General features: G+C 46.8%; 1 protein-coding gene across 1 annotated transcript in view; it reads left to right on the top strand.

Moving 5' to 3' along the window:
* Positions 1 to 3,369: 3,369 nt before the first annotated feature.
* LOC149365670 (glucose-6-phosphate exchanger SLC37A4-like) overlaps positions 3,370 to 23,710 on the top strand; it is a 31,665-nt gene continuing 11,324 nt past the window's right edge. The window contains exons 1-6 of the mRNA XM_089569056.1: positions 3,370 to 3,505; positions 4,643 to 4,878; positions 8,166 to 8,301; positions 12,183 to 12,317; positions 13,636 to 13,827; positions 22,056 to 22,153. Coding sequence (XP_089425182.1) covers positions 3,370 to 3,505; positions 4,643 to 4,878; positions 8,166 to 8,301; positions 12,183 to 12,317; positions 13,636 to 13,827; positions 22,056 to 22,153 — 933 coding nt within the window. The remainder of the gene's footprint in view (positions 3,506 to 4,642; positions 4,879 to 8,165; positions 8,302 to 12,182; positions 12,318 to 13,635; positions 13,828 to 22,055; positions 22,154 to 23,710) is intronic.

Here is a 23,710-nt window from a genome sequence, read left to right as displayed (position 1 = left end):
TTTCGGGACTACGAAGACATTATGATGCGGCATTCAACCTGTTTATTTACGGCTGCAGCAAAGTCCAACAGACGCGTCGGCCGCTGACTTCAATTAAGCCGTGGCTTTGTTAAAACAGAGGTTACGCTGAACTTGAAACCCAAATCGATTTTGGATTCAGCTAGTCTGTAATGCCGAAACCTCTCAGAACATTATTGACAGACGTATGCTGTTTCGACCTTAGTAAATCGAGAACAGCTTGGTTCGAAAATCGAGTAGCGACCGAGCGCTCCCATTTCTTTGTAATCTTCTATGGTTAACTTATTCGGCTAAAAATATGATGCCGAAACAATCACAGCGTTCCACAGCTGGCTCAGCTGGGTGAATGAACAGGAGGTGAAACAAGAATGGTACCGTATTTGCCAATAGTAACCAGGCCACGGGGTTTGGTCCTCAATCATATAGTGGATCCCATACAAGAATCCTTTAAACCGAAAGGTCTCGAAAGATGAGGATAAGGATTTTCGCTACCTCATACTAATTTAGAGCTATACGAGTATCATAAGTGCTCCACTACAAGGTTAAAAAAGAAATCCCGCCGCCTGACATGTTGACATGTTTTACTCCGGGCTTTCATCACCTCGTTGGAGGCCCGAAGCTCCTTCGCTCCCGAGTGGCTGTTAGGAAAGTTGAAGAAGACAGCTAAAATCTATAGTTTCAGGAAAAAATAAAAATTGCGTAAATTACTAAGAATCATTAACTATAGATGATATAATACAGTACAATTTGGAGAACGGAATTACAAAATCGTCTATAAGCTGGCAGTAATATACACCCAGGAACGCATAGGGCCTCCCCTGTGCCCCAAAATACGCAAATTTTCAAGACGTTAGAAAGCATTTAACTCGAAAATGTCTCCTTTCTGTACGTAGAATTTCCCTCTTCCCTATATCTGCAAAGAAACCTGTGAAAGTCCCAGGAAAGGGGGGGGGGGGGGGAGTCCCAGTTTGCTACACTCTAAACAGAAAGGAGTAAAGAGGGAGTAAAGTTGTCCTCTGGCACACACCCTTGAAATAAGGGCTAGAGGAGAACTTACTCCCTTTTTACACCCATATAGGTGTATTTTTGTTTAGGGTGTGCAATGGGCACCCGGGGAAGGCGCGTGCACGACTCGGTGGAAAAATGCTCCGTGAATTCACGCACGCAAGCCGACTAGGAAAAAAGCGAGCCAAATGAGAGAACAAAAGAGGCCTGCAAATTTCTGACACCTCTCTAGCCTTTCGTATAGGTTACAGAAAAATGTCAGTAGAAAACCGTAAACGCATCGAAGAATTCTGGACAAAAGCATTTTTGAACAGAAAACAGTTTATGAGCGCAATTGTTTCATAAATTGTAAGATTTCGCTGTAGCAGTCATTATGTCCGCAGATCTCCCGTCGGCAGGCTTTCATTTTTTTTTACTATTAACGTTTTGCTATCGTCAAAAGCGTTCCCCATTGGTTTTCTACGGCAGTCTTAATACGAGCGATGGACACGCTATAAAAGAAAGATTTTGATACTTAACTGAAGAATGGACCATTACCTTCAGTATTTCTGTACTTGTACCTTACAGTTCTCCAATATTAAAAATTTTTGTCCACGAATGTTGGACACGCATGAGCACTCTAATCGGGTTATGCGACACGAAGCATATTTTTTCGAATTCAGCTTTAATTCAGCTTTCAGTGCTGATGAACGGGGGCCTGAGAGCTGAGTGCTTGGCCAGTGTCGCGGCGCATTGAACCGCTGCGAAGAAGTTCTACATATACTAAACAAAATGCACCCTACGATATACACGGACAAATGCCCCTGGTGCGACGAAAAACCTACTCTATACCACATCACATGGGCCTGCCAAAACATACACGTGGTCCCCAAAATACAAAACCCGAGGGAGGAGCAATGGGAGACTCTGCTGTCCAGCGACCGCTGTGAAGACCAACGAGGTCTGGTACAGCGAGCTCAACGGGCGGCAGTGGCCAGCGGAGCCCTGGACTGTCGGCAACCGACCACTGATTAGAGGCGGACGACTTCGACAGAGAAGGCTCCTGGGGATAGAACCAAGACGTCTCTGAAGATGCCCCCAACCGCAGGGAAAAGCATTAGTGAAAATAAAGCTTTCCCTTCCTTCCTTCTCACTCCCAGTACGTCAATCACGCCCTACCCATGACACCAGCAGAAGGAGGAGATGGTCCTAGCCTCTGGAGCGGCAGGAGGCGACCACAGGAAGGCTGCCTAGGAGTACCGGATGTGGCATTGCGGAGGAAGACATAGCGGAAGCACAATAATGGAGAATTACTTGACGCTGAAAGAAACGGGCAGCTTGACGAAGACGCGGCACAGAAAGAGGACAATCAGGCCCTACAAAAAATTTTTAGAAAGCCTATAGACTGTCTACACACTTCTGTCTATTAAGTTTGTATAGACAGATCCTAGAGAAGTGTCTATAGGCAATACAAATGTCACAGACAGTGTATAGACAATCTGTAGATTTATGGCCATACACTTTTAGCAGACTTGTCTATAGGCAGTCTATAGGCTATGAATAGACAAAGCGGAATATCTATAGAAAGGCAATAGACTCTATAGGAAGTCTATAGACTGTCTATAGAGCATTTTTAGAAGGGAGTGAAGAGGCCCGAAAAGTTATTTCGGCTTTCGTGGCAGCAAACCTTCATGTCAGCGTGCTAGATGTTGCTCTGAATTGGCCACTTCTAATTCTTCAGTGTCGAGAATTCTAACGAAGGCTGAAATGCACCCGTATCGCCTCCAGGTATTCCTAAGTTAGAAGGTAGAGACAGGCAATATCGGCTTGACTCCGCGAACTGGATCTTGGTGAAGAAGCTGTTGCGAGCTCTTGCCGCTAGCCGCCGGCTTTCTCAACTTACTGCGGCTAGAAAAAAAAAAAGAAGACAGGAAAACAAACCACCGTACTTTGGCCAATCCCCCCGCGTGGGTATGTGCCATTTTCATGTGGAGAAGAAGAAGAAGAAGAAGAAGAAGAAGAAGAAGAAAGAAAGCGCATCTCTGCGTCCTACCTAATGTCTTTCACTACATATATTTCAGAAATTTGCGTTTCATACAGAGCGTGCATAGCTGTCAATAATTTTTAACATTGAGGTCTAGTTTAACTTCAAGGTCCAACAAAACTAAAAGATTGTAGCGGCATCGCCACTGTATTCTTCGCTCTCTTCACCATCATCGCCATGCAACTACAAGCGCGAGCGCCTAGTGTACACGTGTGCACAGTCGAACGCATCTTAACAGCAGGCAGGCTAACCCACCGAGCAAGTATTTTGTCCCCATTTATTGCCGGCAGTATGCCGGGCCACTAAGCGTTGCAAATGGCAGTATGGAGCTCAAGGGGTACCAGAAGATGATATTCGCAACGCTGTTCTTCGGCTTCGGCACCTACGGCTATAACCGCAAGTGTATCCCGTTTGTATTGCCCGCACTCCTCGCCAGTGGACTGCGCAGGGATGAAGCCGGTACTAAACTCTCTTCTATCCCGATTGCTGCTCACGAATATACATATAGTAGCGCACGAGGACATAGATGCTACACCGATGATTGGTTTATTCGGGTTTAACGTCCCAAAGCAACTCAGGCTATGAGGGACGCCGTAGTGAAGGGCTCCGGAAATTTCGACCACCTGGGGTTCTTAACGTGCACTGACATCGCACAGTACACGGGCCTTTAGAATTTCGCCTTCATCGAAATTCAGCCGCCGCGGCCGGGATCGAACCCGCGTCTTTTCGGGTCAGCAGCCGAGCGCCGTAACCACTGAGTCACCACGGCGGGGCTGATTAGTGAGAAAATGCACTTCGTTGGAGACGCGAGATGGGTTATCACTGCTCAGTGCAACATAGCGATCTAGGCAGGCGATGTTTCGCCAAAGCGCGGATTTCTAATAAAATATAGCCGTGGCGGATGGCTCGCTAGTTATGGCGCTCGGCAATTGACCCGAAAGACGCGGGTTCGGTTCCTGCCGTGGCGGTAGAATTTCGATGGAGGTGTAATTCTGGAGGCCCGTGCACTGTGCGATGTCAGTGGTCGAAATTTCCCCAGGTGGTCAGTGTCAGTGGTCGATGTCAGTGGTCGAACCCCAGGTGGTCGAAATTTCCGGAGCCTTTCACTAGGGCGTCCCTCACAGCCTGACTCGCTTTGGGACGTTAAAGTCCCATAAACCTAAACCATTTAATAAAAAACAGACATCATTTTGCCTCGCTAGTCACAGAGACGGAACAGAAGTAACGTATTGCAGCATTGCGTCGCCGTCAAGACAGAATTTCACTTATTTTGGTTCCTTTCTGTAGGGTTGTAACAAATTGCTTTCATTGTTGAAAGGGGGAAAGTTGCCACTAAGTAATGGCGCACTAAAGCGGTGAAACAGATATCACCCGCAACAATGCAGAGAATCATCACAGGAACACAAGCACGTACAATAGGCAGGACAAAGTCACTAACTCAGTAGCTCTGGAAACAAAATAACGACAGATTTAATACTTTTTAGTATTTGAGAGCAGTAACCTAATTAGGAGAGAGTAACTGCAGCAGCGTCAGCCTGTTCCTGCCATGTACAGTTCATGTTCCAGCGCTTCTCCGGTCATTGCGATGACCCGCAGGCATGATCCTGAGCAGCCATAACCTGTCGTTCGCCGTCAGCAAGTTCCTGTGCGGCGTGCTCTCGGACAGCGTCAGCTCTCGACTCCTGTTCGTCACCGGTCTATTTTCGGCCGCCGGCTTCACCTTCGTGCTCGCTGCATCGTCCGTGTCGGCCTACCCGCTCGCTGCGCTCTGGTTCCTCGTCGGATGCTCGCAGGGCTGCGGATGGCCCGCCATCGTCAAGGTCCTTCAGCAGGTCAGTAAAAATAATCATCGCCATCATCATCAGTTCTGGTTCCGTCGACCTCCAAGTAGCTCGGTCCGGTACCAGCTGCGACCACCGTATTAAGTGAACGTCCTAAGATTATTATTGCGTACGCAATACTGCGCCAGGTTTCGAGCCCTCGCGTAGCTCCCGGCGGTGGCCACGTTTGACCTTTAGCCGCAGCGAGGTCAAACAGAAGGAGCGCCGTTGCCATAGAAACCATTTCAGCCGCGCTCCACCAGGTTCTACGCTGCTTACGCAACTTGCCCGGTTTAACCAGAGCTAAACCTCAGCTAATATTTCTTCCTGAAGCTCCACTGCCCCAAGCGGCGTTTGCCAATTTTAGGATCCACTCCTTTGCCATAAAAGACCGTCGGCAAACTGTATTGCCCATTACGTTCTCGGCCTCTTGTCCATTTTTCTCCTCTTTATGTCCACCAATACGCCACATTATCAATGGATTCTTGTCTATAGTTCGAGCATCATTTTCCTTTCCATTGTTCGCTGCAGTCTCGCAAGTTAGCGAATTATTATGTAGACGTAGCCGGACGTGTGAGACTAAAACTTTATTTGTTTGCTTATTCACGTCATCTGTGCATTTCATCACAGTCACTCTCAACAGACGGGCAGGTAGTCTCACGGTTGTACTGCAGATTCGAAATCTAAGGTTTTGCTTCCCTGCTTTATAACCTACTGAATCTTCACCGCCCCATTCACCGCCCCTTCTCGCAATTTTAAAACCAGAGTGCCAAATCTTCAAATTCTGTGGAAAGCGAATGGTATCACGGACGCCGACGGATTCTGAACATTTTGCGTCGACACCAAGAGCCCTTCACTATGGCGTCCCTCATAGCCTGAGTCGCTTTGGGACGTTAAACCCCAATAAACCTAATAAACCTAAACCAAGCACTTGTCACGAAATTACTCCCAGCACTGACCTCTGAGATCCTAGCCTGCTGCCTACACCGAATCGCGGACGCCGAGGTAGCAGCCGATTTCAAGCCCAGTCGTATCACGCCTTGATAAACGCTCCAAACCGTTGGCGCGCATAACACTGATGAATGCATACGAGCCCGTTCGCACGATGAAAACTTGAATGTCCATGACCGCTGCTAGAAAGCCTTACAACAAACAGATCGTAAAGAATACATTCAAGTTATACATTTACATACTTTCGAATTAACTGTTCGTTTAATAAGATAGGTTGCACTGGCATCACAGGCCGTCATGTCAGACACTAGGACCACAGCGAACAACGGCAGGTGTTTATGTAATTCGTTTATCGTAACCTGGTACGACGTGCACTGTTGAAGAAGTCCAGGAAACCAGGACAAACGCTTGTAGTTCGCACAGCTGCCACCACGTTCCGAGTGGCGCTGAACACTCAGAATCACTGAATCACATAGAGCTGTTGGAAGATTAGGTGCCCAAGGCAAAACCACAAACGAGGCAGTACAAGGAGATATGGGCTGGGCATCGTTCGAAGCACGGGAAGCTAAGAGTAAAATACTGTATGAAGAACGCCTGAGGAATCTGGACGATAACAGGTGGGCAGCTAAGGTATTTAAATATTTATACAGGAAGAGCGTTGACTCACAGTGGCGGAAGAGAACTAGAAAACTAACCAGTAAGTATGCCGGTCATGAGGACGGAGAAAGAAAGAGCATTAAACGACAGGTTAAAAACGCGGAAGTTAAAAATTGGATGAATTCAATGGAAAAGAAACATAGTGTAGAACTATATCGATACTGGAAAAGGCAGATCAGGAAAGAATCTTTCTATGATAACTCAAGAGGCAGTGCCCTACTTTTTGAAGCTAGGTCAGGGTGTCTTAGAACGCGCAGCTACAAAAAGAAATTTAACGAAGAAGACACATGAGCCGTGTGTGGTAGATCTGTGGAAACAATTGAACACCTCATAATCAAATGTGATGGTATCCATCCGGATGTCGATGCAGGCGAAGTCACTCTTCCTGAGGCCCGAGGGTTTAAAGATAACAATGGTCATGTAAATAAATCTGCAGTGGAAGTTACCAAAAAGCGATTGGAGGATTGGTAAATGAAAAGCAGAGATGTGGCATAAGGTTAAAATTGTAGGAAACCGTAGGTAAAGATGATGGCGAATCTGAATGAGAATTAACAACACAGTTGAACAAAAATAAAGAAAGAAAAGCTGAGCATGGTGGCAATTGCCACCACCCCGTTTCAAAGGGGCGCTTCTATCCATCCATCCATCCACTACGGGAATTTTTGTAGTTCGGTACACCCCACTGAGGATCTACGGCTGACGAAAATAGTTGATGCGGGGGCAGGAAGCAATTCATAGATTAGATTTTGCAGCGGTGAGAAAGAGTCGACCGCAGAATTCATTATGTTCTCGCAGAATCTCTTGAGGCTCTTTAGTTATCTCAAAGTTAAATCTTTTAAATACCCCTATTAAGTTACGGGGTGTTCGCTACTGGCGGCTAACAGATGGCGCTAGTTGTGGACGTCCAGAAAGGCAGACACGTACAAGCGCAAAAAAAAAAAAAACACGGACAGAGAAAGAGACTTGGGCAACACGAGCGCTTACTTCCAACTGAAGATTTATTGATACACAAGCACAATTATATTACCGCCTTTTTTGCGCTGTTCACCAGTATGAACACAATTATATACACCTTGCTGCATGACGTAGAACTGATAGCCCTGCCGACATCACGTGGCCGATCCCAAAAACATTATTTCCTTTTTAGTCAGTGTGACAGATGGTGCGCTGACGCAGGTTGGACCGGCTTTTCTAATCAAATCTGCCTCTATTATCTTTCTAACATCCTGACAACTATGTTTGGCCACAATCGTGCATGCGCTGAAGACAGGTTTACATGATTTCTTATTCTTTTCAGCACAATCATGACAATGTTCAGAAAGATTACCGTCTCTATAATTGCCTACCTTCCTCCTGTGTTCCAGTAATCTTTCATTCAAACGTCGGCCAGTTTGACCGATGTACCTAGAGCCACACGATAGAGGAATTTCATATACCGTGTCCGTGTAGTCCGTGTTTTTTTTTTTTGCGCTTGTACCTGTCTGCTATAAACCAACCATCCCAAAGGTTTGTGGTCCAGAAAAGCTCAGATTGATCTATGCGTGCACCACACTCGTGATGCCCATACGACATTCCGTGCAACGCGTTTACGCTGAAGCATTTCATTGTAGGGTTCGCTGACATGTACGTATTAATTGTCACATAGCATACAATAGTCTAACCCACTTTATATATTTTTTTCTGTCTTCCAGTGGTTTCCACGAGACCAGTTCGGGACGCTGTACGCCGTCCTCGCATCTGCATGCAACATTGCCTTGACCATAGCTCCGTTCGTGTCGACGTACCTGATGCTCACGTACAGCTGGCGAGCAAGTGTCCTTGCCACTGGTAATACATTTACAACGCTTTCCATCTTTTTACTGCATTGTCGGCCTCTGAATTCATTCTAACAGACGGTCCGTTCGCGTTCTGTGACATTTCAACACACACCGCCCTGACTGCCGGCAGTAGGCATTCATATCAGGCTCATCTGTAATTCTAGAATCTATAATTCGGGCTGTGATGTATGGTGTGCACATTACTAACAATTCCAGTCTTTTTTCATGTTCGCACATGCCTTCGTTCAGGCTATTATTCAAAGAAACTGTAGTCCTTATGTATATATGGAACAGTGAGTTCTGCCTCCCGTATGTCCCCGCCAGAGCATTACGTCCACGCCACCGCTTTACCATGCCCACAGTACGGACAAGATATGGTAAACGTGTCCGTGCCTTTTATGTACCAGATGTGTTGAACGACCTGCCAGATAATGTTTAAACTTTCACCACTCGGAAAGAAGTGAAATCTGCTATCTTTTATTTGTATGTGTAATTATGTTTCTTTTTTCCCCATCCTTTCTTACTGCCCTTCCTTAGTTTTATTTTGATTCTTGTGCAGTATTGATTGACTGTGCCATTCTCTGGCTTGCTCCATTCTGCCGAGCACTGCCCCACAAGCCCATTGTTGGCTTCGGCAGGCTCGTGTTTGTACAATGTCATTTTTCAAATAAATATTTTTTATTTATTTATTTATTTCTTCAGCCTTAGGTAGTGCTGACAATGAAGTAATTGTTTTGTCCTTGAAATGGCAGGGATCGCATAGACATAAAAAAACCTCGTTGTGAAATTAACGAATACCTTAGAGATTCTCTTATCTTGAACTGTCTTTACATTGGACACTGTTTTGGTTTTCCAGTGGCGAGGTCTTCAGTGTGACGTCACAATTGTGAAATTAACGAATACCTTAGAGATTCTCTTATCTTGAACTTTCTTTACAGTGGACACTGTTTCGGTTTTCCAGTGACCAGATCCTCAGTGTGACGTCACAACTGTGGCATTACATTGGAGTCAGGCATGAATTGTATCCTCAGTCACTGACGTTCCACTAGGCAGCAATGATGACATGGTGTTCTAAGAAGTTAAGGAGCACGAGCGTCCTAGTGAAATTATTTCCGAGACTAATTTTTATACCACGTTCTCGTATATTGTAGTGCGAAGCTATGGTGTTACACAATTATTTTCTAAATTGATCACTTCCTGTCGGCGGTTTCGGCGTTGAAATTCACAGCGTGCGATTCCATCAGCACTGGTAAAATTTTTGAAGGACCACAACTCACGGTACATTCAAGATGAAGAAAACTCCAAGTGATCAGCATTTGCGGATAAACCATAGACATAATCAAGTGTTCGACGAAAGCTCCTCTGGTCAGGCATGGGATAAAGGGAATCACGATCACTGACCAAGTCTGAGGAACTGACTGACGTTTCGGATCCGCATATCTGTTTGTTGTTCACTGATTTGTACACGGAATCATCGTCACTTACGTAATCAGCACGTGATGTAAAGAGCGTGAGTAAAGGGCCGGCGTAGTCCCTTCTGTTCAAGTCCCTTCTTAGGCTTGGTCAGTGACCGTGATTCACTTCAAAACATAGGCAGAGATGTCTGAAAACCTTAGGAACTACAGAACAGCAGCAGATGAATGTAAGGTAAATTGGCCAAAACTCGTTACAAAGGTATGCCGGCCACTCAATACAACACCAGTGGCTCCCCCTCGAGATCATCTTCACTCTTGTCAGTGCTTCTTTAAATGGACACTGACGGCCAAACTGAAGTTGGCGTGTATCGATAGGGTGACGCATTCTAATAACATTGGCATGCATACTTTAAACCCCAAAACGAATTTCAAGTGTTGCCATCAGCAGCCGATTTCGCAAGTAAAATGCAAGCGTACAGACCGATTTTCTGCTCGGATTCCGGAGGCTAGCCTACTTGGCCATTCACTTCAAAACAGTGGCAACCGGTTCCTTTCGATGTAGACGGCGGAAATTTGAATCGAGGGGCGGGAAATTTTTTAACTTAATATTTCTCAGTCATAAATTCGTCTCTTGTGTCCGGACGAACGTCCACGTAACCAGAAAGAGCCAGATAAACAATTTTTACTGAGAGCAGTAATTGCAAGGAGTTGTCCCTAGTCTCTCTTTGAGTTCGCGAAGAGCTGATGCTTCGTTTTCATATCTTTTAAACGTCACGATAGCTGTAAAAGCCGATCCGTGCACTCCTGATGTCATTTCCGGTCGTCCTGCATATTATCTGTGTCAGACAGGAAGTGGGCGTAATCAGGCCGATGATGATAATGACTCGGGGCTAGAGTCAAACGGTCACACTGAATCTCTAGTGAGACATGTTGGAAACGTATTTGCTTCGAAATGAGCTTGGCAAGCAGGCAGAACTTGCAGTTCAAAAGAGTTCGCAAGTCGGCTAGTTGGTATCTTAAATTTTACAGCACTAAGGCGAAAAGGAGACATGGTCTCCTTTCCTCGTGCTCTTGCTGTAGTCTTAGTTTTCTTAGTTCTCTCGACATGGGCACTTCACGCAGAGAATGCAAGCAACTGAATAACGACGCGGTTCAGGAGTTAAAACACGTATAAAGACGAGGTTGTTGGCATCTCGCAGATAACGTACTAGTGAGAGAGCACGAGAGAACTTCATTTCGGCCCATATTAAGCGTCGAGATTGTCCTGAGCCAGGGTCACCAAAGCCAAACGGTCCGTTAGGTGGTCCGAGTCGATCCAAACCTGCCACGTTGGGGGAGAAGAATATGTATAATTAGGGAACTGAGTGGCAGCGGGGCAAGAGAAAAGGGAATTTTCTAAAATCGCACAGGGTTCGAAACAATTGGGACACGCGGTGTAGTGCCGGATACGGTAGAGAAATGCACGTGCAGTAAGAAAGAGCGTATTTAGGTGTATGCGTCGAAGTACGCGGAGAGATTTGTCCGGAACAGGAAGTGTACGAAGAGTTTCTCTAATATTGTCATAGTATAGATTTTTTGCTTGTAGTGGAGAATAATGTCTCACCACGTGGGTGTATAAGGCCAAGGAATCCCAGTCGCCTGGTGTTGAAGTATGCGGACCAGGAGATGCACTACCTCAATGCCTGGGATATCAGCGTGACCAGGAATCCATCTCAGTGTGGCAGTGAGGGGACGTAGTTTGGTGAGAGCTTTTTGTAGGTCATCCCGACGTTATTACAGGAATCCAACCCGTATGAATTGTGCGCATAGCCTACTGCACTTTGCAGTTAAAAAGCGCTTCTCGGTTATTGGCTTAAGTGTGAACCATGTAAACAAATTAATTTCATCGCAATTTTTTTTTGTGCCACAGTGCTGGATAGTGCTAAAATTGCTTAGACTCCTTGTATCTAATGGCTAGAAAAACTGTGGTAAATATTCTCCTTTACGAATATACTTTTCTAGTGTTTAGAAAGTAATGTGGTTTTTGGAAATTTGTTAGCGGTTCAGAAATTTTTAGCTAGTATTTGTCTTGCCAACCGTTATCGACATATCCAAAACGACGCTTTTTTTGGCCGTGTATCGACACATTCCCGAAGTGGCACTTAATACGAAGTGAAGTGTTCCCGCTGTAACTGACACCAAACTTCACATTCGCTTGCCTGAACTGTGTATTCGTGGCCTCTGGGTTTCGAAAGATAGTGAACTAGCCGTGGCTAAATATGTGGCCAACCTTGAGGATGAATAGGACGACGTTGCCCCTCCACCACTTCTGTAGTTCGCCTCTTTTCTGCAGTAAGGTCAAATTGAAATAAATACTTCAAATTGAAATAAATAAACAAAAAGTGGCCCAAGGATGACGGCGAATGGCAACTCGGGGATGAAGACTGCCCACTTCACCTCCTTCACTTACCTGCTGGTATCTGTGCTGTTCTTGCAGGGGTACTTTGCTTGCTCATGGGTTGCGTGTCTATGTTCACCATTATCAACAAGCCGACCGATGTTGGCCTGATCGTGAGCATAAACCCACAGCTCAGTCCGAGTAATCGGGAAGCCGACTCGCCTCCTGAAAAAGGTGATATAACTTGCTCATGCATCACGGTTTTTGTAAGAATATAGCCATTTGATAATGAGCTGTCCGTTAAATTTTGTTTTGTTTATTCATTGTCATCACCAAATGTTCGAAACGCGGCACGCGCGGCAACTTGATCAAACTGAGATCCATGACAGCGATTCAGCCACACCTTAGTGGGCATAGCGCAGTTAGCGGAGTGAACGCCACAAGTCATTTTCAACTGTATGGGACCAAGATTCGTATTTATAGCAAACAACATTTCTGACCCCAACCATCCACCACAGAAATATTCCCTGAATTGTCCGCGACGAAGCATCGACAGGGCTCGACAAAGACTCAACGCAGTTACTCATTACTGTGTTCCCTTATAAAAATGGTCTATAGGTGGTCTATAAACTTTTTATAGACTCTATTCCTTCTTATACATTTCTTTTTGTCTATTTATATCCTATAGACTCTCTATTGACAAAAGTCGACTAAAAGTGTATGGCCATAAATCTATATATCATCTATATACTGTCTGTAGCATTTGTATTGCCTATAGATTGTTCTCTAGGATTTGTCTATAGAGAATCTATAGACTTTGTAGACAAAAGTATATACACAGTCTATAGACTGTCTAAAGAATGTTTTGAGGGTTGTCATGCGTATTTTTTCAACTTTTTCTTCTTTTGGTAACAGGTTAATATTTCGCGCGTTTATATTTTACAGATGTTTGGTTTCCATTTCCTCTTGAATTTTAATTCCATGAGTTTTCATTTTTTTCTCTTGATTGCTTAAGTTTTCTCAATTCCTGCATTTCGTTTTATACTTATTAACTACCCGCCACGGTGGCTCAGTGGTTACGGCGCTCGGCTGCTGACCCGAAAGACGCGGGTTCGATCTCGGCCGCGGCGGCTGAATTTCGATGAAGGCGAAATTCTAGAGGCCCGTGTACTGTGCGATGTCAGTGCACGTTAAAGAACCCCAGGCGGTCGAAATTTCCGGAGCCCTTCACTACGGTGTCCCTCATAGCCTGAGTCGCTTTGTGACGTTAAACCCCAATAAACCAATAAGCCAAACCTATGCTTAATTAACTGTCGAAAATCTCCCCCTTCCCCCTCCCTTCCTCACTCCGCTTCTTGTGTAATGTCCCAATCCAGGGACCTTTAAAATGAATAAATGACGATGACGATAATCGCAGTTACATCTTCCCTCTTTTCCTGGCCAGCGTCTCCTATGCCAGAGTACGGGGCCGCTAGGGAGCGACAAAGATAAGGCGCAGTTGTGTTGTGGACCAATCTTCCCTTTTATTTTCCCCACCTGCCCCCTGTGCCAGAGGCGCCCCTAGGGACCCCAAGCGTTGGACAGGGGCCAAAGGAAGATGCAGCCAGTACCGTGCACCTGCTGGCCAGTCCGTTCATATGGCTCCTGACGGCCGCGTACCTGACCGTGTTCCTCGCCCGCGCGGGAGCCGTCGACTGGGGACAGCTGTACCTTATCGAGGACCTCAAACACTCGCAGTTTACCGGTGCGTGAACGGTTTGAAGCCTCGTGTGAGTGGCCACAGTCATTCTGGGAACGAAGGCACAGCAGCTAACGCATAAAAATACCACAAGCCTTGAAGAAATTCAGCATCGATCCTCGACTTTAACCCTTTTATTGGTAGTAGACAGCAGTCCAGCTAGCAGTAAGGTAACTCCCGAGTTGCAAGGGCTGTAGTCGGATGCAACTCAAGGAGGACACGTGCTTCTCCAAGGCGGTCCTCCAGCCAATCGTTGTAGTCGGATGCAACTCAAGGAGGACACGTGCTTCTCCAAGGCGGTCCTCCAGCCAATCGTTGTAGTCGGATGCAACTCGAGGACACGTGCTTCTCCAAGGCGGTCCTCCAGCCAATCGTTGTAGTCGGATGCAACTCAAGGAGGACACGTGCTTCTCCAAGGCGGTCCTCCAGCCAATCGTTGTAGTCGGATGCAACTCAAGGAGGACACGTGCTTCTCCAAGGCGGTCCTCCAGCCAATCGTTGTAGTCGGATGCAACTCAAGGAGGACACGTGCTTCTCCAAGGCGGTCCTCCAGCCAATCGGAAGGACCTTCGACATATTGGTATGACGTCGCCGTCAGTCGTATTGCACCTGCTAGCGAGCTGCACTGGTGGTGTCATCTTCCTGTGTCATTGCCTTCGGTGCCTTTCATGTCGAGAGCCTGTTAGTCACTTGCGACGCCACACTAGCAGGTGCAAAGCGGGTTACCATGACGCCATGACAACCGGTCGACGCAGTTGGTTGGAAGGTCTTCATAGAGGGAGTTTGCCATCACTTCATCACTTTGTTCTTAAGTTGTAGCTAAGTATCTGCATGTATCGTCCGTTTAGTGTTCAGTAATGTCATGCAGTTGCCCTCATAATAAAGCAGGGATAGACTTCCTCCCTCTCCTTCACTCGTTCTCCTCTCACCCCACATACAGCAACCGCTCCGATATCCTTTATGTTGACGCGGCAGAAAATTCGAAACCAGGAGATTTCGCGGCAGTCGCAGCCTATGAAGACGGCAAAGTGGGGGCCGCCGCCACCATCCGGACTAATTCGCCTGCAGAAGCGGAAGGAGCCGCCATCGCACTTGCTCTGGCCCACTCCACCATTGACAAAAGCGTAACCGAAATTTGCACATATTCCCAGGCCCTATCCATCCCACCATCCTATCCCTACCACTGCAGCGCTGATGACTCGAGAATGTGGATCACTCTCTTATCCCCAGTAGCCTTCGAACTCGGCAATCGAGGACGGAAACTAGCAATCTTTGACTATGCGGAGGTCACATGTGTGAGGTCATATGTACGAGGGGGTACCCAAAAGAAACCGGACTTATTTTTGTTTGAACTTATTTGTTCACATTTTAAGCACAGACCTTCAATCTCCTTCAAAGTATTCCCCACTTGCAATGATACGCTTGTCGAATCTTTCATTCCATTTTTCAAAACATTGTTTAAATTCATCTTTTGTGATGCTTGACAGTGCCTCCGTCGTTTTTTTCTTCACCTCAGCAACATCAACGAAACGCTTTTCATTCACCTATTTTTTCATTCTAGAAAACAAAGAAAGTAGCACGGGGCAAGGTCGGGAGAGTATGAGGGTTAAGGAATAGGGGTCGTGCCATTTTTGGTCCAAAATTGTCGTAGAGACAGGACTGTGTGAGCAGGGGCACTGCCATGATGGAAAAACCAGTCACCCGACCGCCGCAAATCTGGCAGCTTCCACCGCACACTGTTGCCCAATCATTTCAAAACATCCAAGTAGAAAGCCTGGCTAACTGTCTGACCCTGCGGAACAAATTCTGAATGGACGACTCCTCTCACGTCGACAAAACAAATCAGCATTGTTTTGAGGTTTGGTTTCACCTGACGAGTTTTCTTGAGGCGAGGTGAATTTGAAGTTTTCCATTGGCATGATTGTTGCTTTGATTCAGGATTCGATTCAGGAACACTTGAGTTGTCCCCATAGCATCGTCCTTGTACGTCTTTTTTAATATTTCAAGAGTTTCCATTCAACTTTTTCCGAGCAAAAATCAGAATTTCACCGGCGCACGCTGTTCACGAAAATCAGCCATTGCAAAAACGACATTCACACAAAACAGTCGTCACTCTAAAACTCTGCCTAAACTAGTCTGACCTCCTTCAACGACGGCACTCGGCTTACTGACTCTGGAATGTTCGTTCTATGCGCTCCTAGTGGCAAAACGCGGTATCCTAGAAGCTTTACCGACCAAAAAATTTAGTCCGGTTTCTTTTGGGTACCCCCTCGTATGTTCTTAATGTGCCTCCTCGGAAGCTAAATTCGCTTATTGGCTGGAGGTAAGTGATGTCCCCAGATAGGATCATTTCCATTGGCCCGCAAGGGCACCTGTGTAACGAGGTGTTGGTGCTTGGCGCCACCACGGACCCTTAGCCCCCATACCGAAGCTGTCATCCGTACCGTGGCGATAGGTTGAAAGGTGGAGGGAAGAAACCTTGAACGCTGGCGGTCGAGGAAGTGGTCAATCCTCGGCCGATGGGCTCCTCGTCTGTCTACCAGGCGGGGAGTCCCGGAACCTTCCTCTGTGTATAAGGGTGAATCAGAGGCGACAAAGTATCAGGAACCCTTAGTTTATACATGCCGTATGGAAAAATCTGCAAAAAAATCTGATCGGCCCCCGAAAAGGGGTTGCACCGATGTGAAGAAATTGAATCCACAGAAGCCAGAAATGTTTGCGAAGTTTTTTATGGTTCACTCAAACACTGATGAACCGGTAGCCAACCTCTCTGCATTTGTCATCGCCAACACCCTAAAAAGCTGTGTAGGCAAAGACTACAAAGCAAAAAAGCAGCGAACCGGAGATCTCCTTGTAGAAGTAAACACAAAAGAACAAAGTACCAAACTGATGTCATTACAGAATCTTGGAGAAATGAGCGTACAGGTAACCCCGCACCGCACCCTGAACCACTCGAAGGGCGTCATATCTGAATATGAACTCCTACAGAGTACCGATGCGGAAATGGAAGAAGAACTAGCTCAACAAAAAGTAATAGCAGCCCGAAGAATAACCATCCGGAGAAACAATGCAGAAATCAAGACAAAACACATTGTCCTAACTTTCAATGGCACAACTCTGCCTGACTCCATCCACGCCGCATACCTCCATTGCAAAGTCCGCCCATACATACCAAATCCGAGACGATGTTTCAAGTGCCAGCGCTTTGGACACAGCATGTTGGCTTGCCGCGGTAAACCCACTTGTGTCACATGCGCAGAAGACGCACATACAGAAGAAAGATGCGAACGCACACCAAAATGCGTCAACTGCAATGGCGCACATGGCGCGTACTCCAGGTCGTGCCCAGTCTGGAAAACAGAAAAACAAATTATAACTTCGAAGACCACAGAAAACCTGTCCTACGTTGAGGCAAAAAAACGCGTCTCTTTCCAACAGAAAGGGACATACTCTGAAGCGGTGACGCGGGGACGACCGCCGCCTTCAGTTTCTGTCGGCACACAGGTCTATCCGGTGGACCTGGTGTCGACACCCAAGTCCCCACCACAGAAGTCGGTGGTACAGTTCACAGGGCTGAAACTTTCGCGAGAAGACCACGCGATCCTCGCTGGAGGCCCTCAGGCCCCACTTTCAGCAGCGGCATCCTCGGCGACAGCCACCCAGAACAGCTCTGCTGAACTTGACCTGTCGCCACACCCCTCTAAGAAGGCACCTGCTGGCCCAAAAGACTCTGTCGCTGGAGCAGGGCCTGGTTCAGCGGTGCCAACAAAAAAGACGAATGCGAAGGCCACGGGCCATCGCAACCAAGAAGCATCCCCCACGTCCACCGTGGAGGATATGGATGTCGGCGAAAGTCCGCCGACATCTAAAACACACGCATCCGCGGCGTCGCCGCGGAAATCCGGCGCCACGAAAGTGGCGATGGATACAACTCCTGGTTCGCCACCGCTGCAGCGGCGGCGAGACTCCCTAGAGAAGAAAGGGAAACCACGAATCACCGCTCCTGAGAATAAATAACTTTCCCCAATCCCCAACTTATCACAATGGCGTATATAATACAATGGAACTGTAGAGGTCTACACAGAAACTACACAGACATAACCGATATGCTCAAAACAATGGCACCTACAGCTGTGTGCCTGCAAGAAACGAACCTTGGGCCACAGCACACAAACATCTTAAAAAAATATAATATTTTCCGGAAAGACCGAGTACAAGCTAGCAGACTCTCAGGAGGCGTCGCTATCATTACGCAAAGCGATGTCCCTGCAAGAGAGGTATCATTAAAAACGAACTTAGAAGCGGTCGCAGTAAACATCATTAGCCATAAAACAATAACAATATGTTCTGTGTACATACCACCACACAACACAATTACGATGCATGACCTAGAAAAACTTCTGGGACAGTTGCCTGAGCCATATGTCATAATTGGGGATTTTAACGCACACTCCTCATTCTAGGGAAGTGAGCATACTGATTCCAGAGGTCAGCTCATCGAGGATTTTACTCCTTCGAATAACATATGTTTAATGAATACGGGAAAAGCCACGTACTGCTGCCCCTCCATCTCCATCACTTTTTAATGATTTTATTTGGGATGTTTTAGACGACCTTCGAGGAAGTGATCACTTACCTACGGTTTTAAAGCTAACATCAGATACAGTCATCATCCCTACGAAGCCTCGTCGATGGAAAATTCACCTCGCCGATTGGGCACTTTTCAGAACGAAGGCCACATTAGAAAAAGAATATGCCGAAACCCTTACTATAGAAGAAATAAATGAAAAATTTGTCACATGCTTAATATCTGCAGCAATAGAAGCCATCCCACAAACGTCTGAAATTGCACGAAAAACACATAAACTTTGGTGGTCAAATGAATGCTCATTGGCTAAAAAGCAGCAAAACAAGGCTTGGGGCGAACTTCGCAGATATCCCACTGCAGAAAACCTGCTCATCTTCAAAAGGGCTAGGGCCAAAGCACGATACACTAGACGCAACGCAGAAAGGGCATCATGGCAACAGTACATATCCTCCATAAACAGCTCAATATCATCAAAGAAAATGTGGGAGCAGGTGCGGAAATTCACAGGAAATTTTACTCCATTCACATTTCCAATGTTAACAACACCCAGTACTCAAACAACATTAGAAGAGCAGGCCAACATATTGGGTGAGCATTTTTCCACAGTTTCAAGCTCATCCAACTACACACTAACATTTCAAAAGCACAAAACAATAGTAGAAAAACAAAAACTTCCCTTTGGAACATGCATACACGAAGACTACAATCAGCTTATTACAATGCAGGAACTAAACACAGTACTAACATCCGGTAAAATGACAGCACCAGGCCCAGACAATATACATTATCCCATGCTTGCTCACCTCTCTGAGACTGCCATAGAGGCTCTCCTCAAATTTTTCAATAAAATATGGATGAGTGGAGAAATCTCCCAAGCATGGAAAGAAGCAATCATAGTACCCTTCCTAAAACCTGGCAAACCACCAACTAGCCCCACCAGTTACAGGCCAATAGCACTCACTAGCTGTATAGCAAAATCATTCGAAAGCATATTAAACATCAGACTAACCTTCACACTTCAGTCCCAACAACTTTTAGATATACATCAGTGCGGTTTTAAAAAGACATGTTCCACAACCGATCACCTCGTTCGCTTTGAGAACACAGTTCGGGAAGCGTTCATCCACAACCAACACTGTATCGGGGTCTTCTTCGACCTGGAGAAGGCTTACGATACCACGTGGAGGTTCGGTATCCTCCGTGACCTAGCGGACCTAGGTATCCGCGGCAGGATGCTGGGCTGTTTGAGCGACTTCCTAAGCAACCGTACATTCAGAGTCCGCCTAGGTGCAACCTTCTCCAACACTTTTATTCAAGAAACTGGCGTACCCCAGGGGTGCATCCTCAGCACGACCTTATTCATCATCAAAATGAACTCCATAGGAAAAGTAATCCCAAAATCCATAATGTACTCAGTTTACGTAGACGACCTCCAAATAGCATGCACGTCTTCCAGCATACCTGCCTGTGAGCGACAGATACAAATAACAATAAATAAACTGGCTACCTGGGCAGATAGAAACGGATTTAGATTTTCCCCTCAGAAAACAGTAGCGGTTCTGTTCTCTTTGAGACGAGGCCTACAGGCCGACCCCACACTATATCTAAACCAAACCCCATTACCTGTCAAACAAGAGCATAAATTTCTAGGGGTAACTTTCGATAAAAAGCTCACTTTCTTGCCACATATAAACAGCCTAAAGAAAAAAGCTTCCCAGGCCCTCAATGTACTGAAACTACTGTCAAGAAAACGCTGGGGGTCTGATAGGGCATGCCTGTTACATATATACCGTTCTCTGGTTCGCTCTAAGTTAGACTATGGGTCCATAGTATATGGCTCAGCAAGACCATCCTACATAAAACGACTGGATCCTATCCACAATCTTGGTTTAAGGTTGTCTTCCGGTGCTTACAGAACTTCACCAATAGAAAGTCTGTATGTGGAAACGAATGAACCTTCCTTAGAAGACCGAAGAACTGCACTATCTTGTACATACATTCTCAAAATCCTTTCTCAGCGCAAACATATCTGTTACCCAATTGTGACGAAATGCACATCCCGAATACTCTTCAACAACAAGCCTCACGCAATTAAGCCGTTGCTCTTGCGCTTCGAAGAAAAATGCCAAGCTCTGAACATACTAAACGAAATTAAAAATATTGCCCCAAGACACGAAGCGTTACCACCATGGTACACCCTCCCCACAGTGTGTGACGTCACACTAACACGCCTCAGTAAAACCTGTACGCCACACAACCATATAATACAAGAATATCTAGCACTACAAGAAAAATACAGAAATTACACTGCATTTTATACTGACGGGTCAAAAACTCATGCTCATGTAGGAAGCGCAGTAATACAAGGAAAAAATGAAAATGCAGTACGACTTCCCTCATGTGCTACAGTTTTCACCGCGGAGTGTTATGCCATTAGTGTTGCGGTACAGAAAATAACAAATGAAAACATCAAAAACAGCATCATTTATACAGATTCACTGAGCGTCCTTACAGCATTAAACTCCAAAAATGCCACGGAGCCAATGATTGGAAGCATCATACACAACATAGTAAAGATCACAACACAAAAACATGTTATAAAATTATGCTGGGTTCCCAGTCAGGTTGGCATTAGGGATAATGAGAGAGCCGACATGTGTGCTGCACAATCCAGAACCATGGAAATAAAACATGCGAATTTGCCTCCTAGGGATTACATGAAGTTAGTGCATAGCAGGCTAAGAGCCAAGTGGCAAGCTTCTTGGGATAATGAAGGACACAACAAGCTGCATACCATAAAGCCCATTTTAAAAGAATGGAAATCATGCCGCCATAAAGAGCGTTTTATCGAAGTAATTTTATGTCGTTTACGCATAGGTCGCACACACATCACCCATAACTTCTTATTAACAAAAAAAGACAAACCTCTGTGTGAAATGTGTGGTGAGGAGCTCACAGTAAATCACATTTTAATTTCTTGTTCGCAACTCGAAGAACTTAGAAAAAAAAATTTTACGGTATTTTACAATGAACACATTCCATTTCATCCCGCAGTGCTTTTAGGCGAACAAACACTTGTCGAGTTTTCACTTGTTTGTAAGTTTCTAAAGAAAGCCAATGTTTTAAATCTATTATAATGTAACCTCTATACACTTAACAAAACATCATCTAACCTTGTGTTTGGCGCATGATAGCCTTAGTTGCTTATGCGCCATAAAACCCCATATAACTAACTAACATTTCCATTGGAGGTAGCCGCCGCGGTGGCTCAGTGGTTATGGTGCTCGGCTGCTGACCCGAAAGACGCGGGTTCGATCCCGGCCGCGGCGGTTGAATTTCTTTGGAGGAGAAATTCGAGGCCTGTGTACTGTGCGATGTCAGTGCACGTTCAAGAACCCCAGGTGGTCGAAATTTCCGGAGCCCTCCACTACGGCGTTTCTCATAGCCTTAGTCGCTTTGGGACGTTCAACCCCATAAACCAACCAACCAACCATTGGAGGTGGGAGAGTGTCGTCACCAGACTGGAAGCAACGTCGTTACCAGTGAAGATGTTGAATTAGGCGTCCCTGTAAAAAAATTTTCTTGTATGCCTTCACCTAGGAGTCTGTTTTCTTGGCTAATTAAATCTCCTTTTCCGCTCTCGCAGCCAGTGCCTTCATGAGCTGCATCGAATGCGGCGGATTCCTGGGTGGCATCGTAGCCGGATACCTAACGGACTGGCTCATAGTCTGGCACACAAACAAGGTTGGTCGTCTTGACTTCCTTTACCCGCCGCGATGGCTCAGTGGTTAAGGCGCTCACATTGAGTAAAGCTGAGATTTGGGTGAGTTGGTAAGTGTTGATGGCGGTGTTAGTTCGGGGCTTGGGAGCCCCGCATGCGAGGAACCTCTCAAGGCGGTTACTGGGTGGAGACTGGGGTTTATTTCTTTAGAGGGAGAGAGAGAGAGAGGGCGAGTGTACAAGAAAGCACTTTCGCCGCTGTGGGAATGCAGACGGTCACGGTAAGGGAATTGGGAATGCGTCAGTCGACGGGGCCGTGGGGACCAGATGCCGTCGGGGAAGACGCCTGCTAGCTTTTGTGGGTGCTAGCTTTTGTTGGAGCGGCCGGCCCGCGCTTGTTTCTGGGAAGCGGGCGGCGAGTATGCGCGGAGGAGGCAAGGGTTGCTGGAGCGGCCTGGCGTCGCTTGGTCGACGAACACAACATCCCTTCCTCCTTAGTTGTGGTCACCGTATCGGTCGGGCGGGCGCCTTTCACGCTGGGGTCTTAGCACTTGCTGTTGCGTGGAACCGTTGGGCTGGTCTCCGCAAGGTTCTGTCGCACTGTCGTCCAGACTGGCCGCCGGTTCTCCATGTTCGGAGGGGGGGCGCTGTAGACAGATCGCGGACAGGTGAAGACTCCGCTGGCAGTGTGATCACGAACGTAGCTGGCACAGTGTATTGTTCACTTGCTGCTGGTCCGTTCGTCCGATCGTGTGGCGGCGGATCTTCCGTCGGGTAGGCTGCTGCACCTGGTTTAATGCGACCAAGGTGCCTACGAACCGTTCCGTTTCTGTGTTGAGAAGTCTTGTGGACTTCTGCGGAGCTCGTCACTCCCTTGACGCACTTTTTGATGGCAGGGCCAGGTCCAAAGCACGCTTCTGGTGGCGTCGATGTTGCAGACGTTGTCGTCAGCACTCCAGAGTTGCAGTCGGCTGTCAAACTTCTGAGGCTGCGACGTAGCTGCTGATCGACTGCTTTCTGTCGGCGTCGTCGATGTTGCAGGCGTTGTCGTCAGCACTCCAGGGTTGCAGTCGGCTGTCAAACTTTTGAGGGCTGCGACGTAGCTGCTGATCGACTGCTTTCTGCCGGCGTCGTCGATGTTGCAGGCGTTGTCGTCAGCACTCCCGGGTTGCAGTCGGCTGTCAAACTTTTGAGGCTGCGACGTAGCTGCTGATCGACTTGCTTTCTGCCGGCGTCGTCGATGTTGCAGGCGTTGTCGTCAGCACTCCAGGGTTGCAGTCGGCTGTCAAACTTTTGAGGGCTGCGACGTAGCTGCTGATCGACTTTACGGCAGTTGGTCACGTCGCTGGAAACGTTACGGCTGTACAGCTCGGATGGTCAAGCGTACCGGCTGCACAGCTCGGATGGTCTGCCATCGACGTGCCTCTGGAGAAGTGTGACTTGGTCTCCATAGCTGACTTCTCCGGGTGGCTAGGATCGAAGTGCTTCAGGAGAAGTGTGACTATAGGTATCCTTAGCTGACTTCTCCGGGTGGTCTAGGATCGAAGTGCTTCAGGAGAAGTGTGACTATAGGTATCCATA

Source organism: Amblyomma mixtum, chromosome 1, assembly GCF_055824585.1.
Source record: "Amblyomma mixtum isolate Tamu chromosome 1, ASM5582458v1, whole genome shotgun sequence".
NCBI classification, from domain to species: domain Eukaryota; kingdom Metazoa; phylum Arthropoda; class Arachnida; order Ixodida; family Ixodidae; genus Amblyomma; species Amblyomma mixtum.
This window is presented reverse-complemented; position numbering and strand designations above follow the sequence as displayed.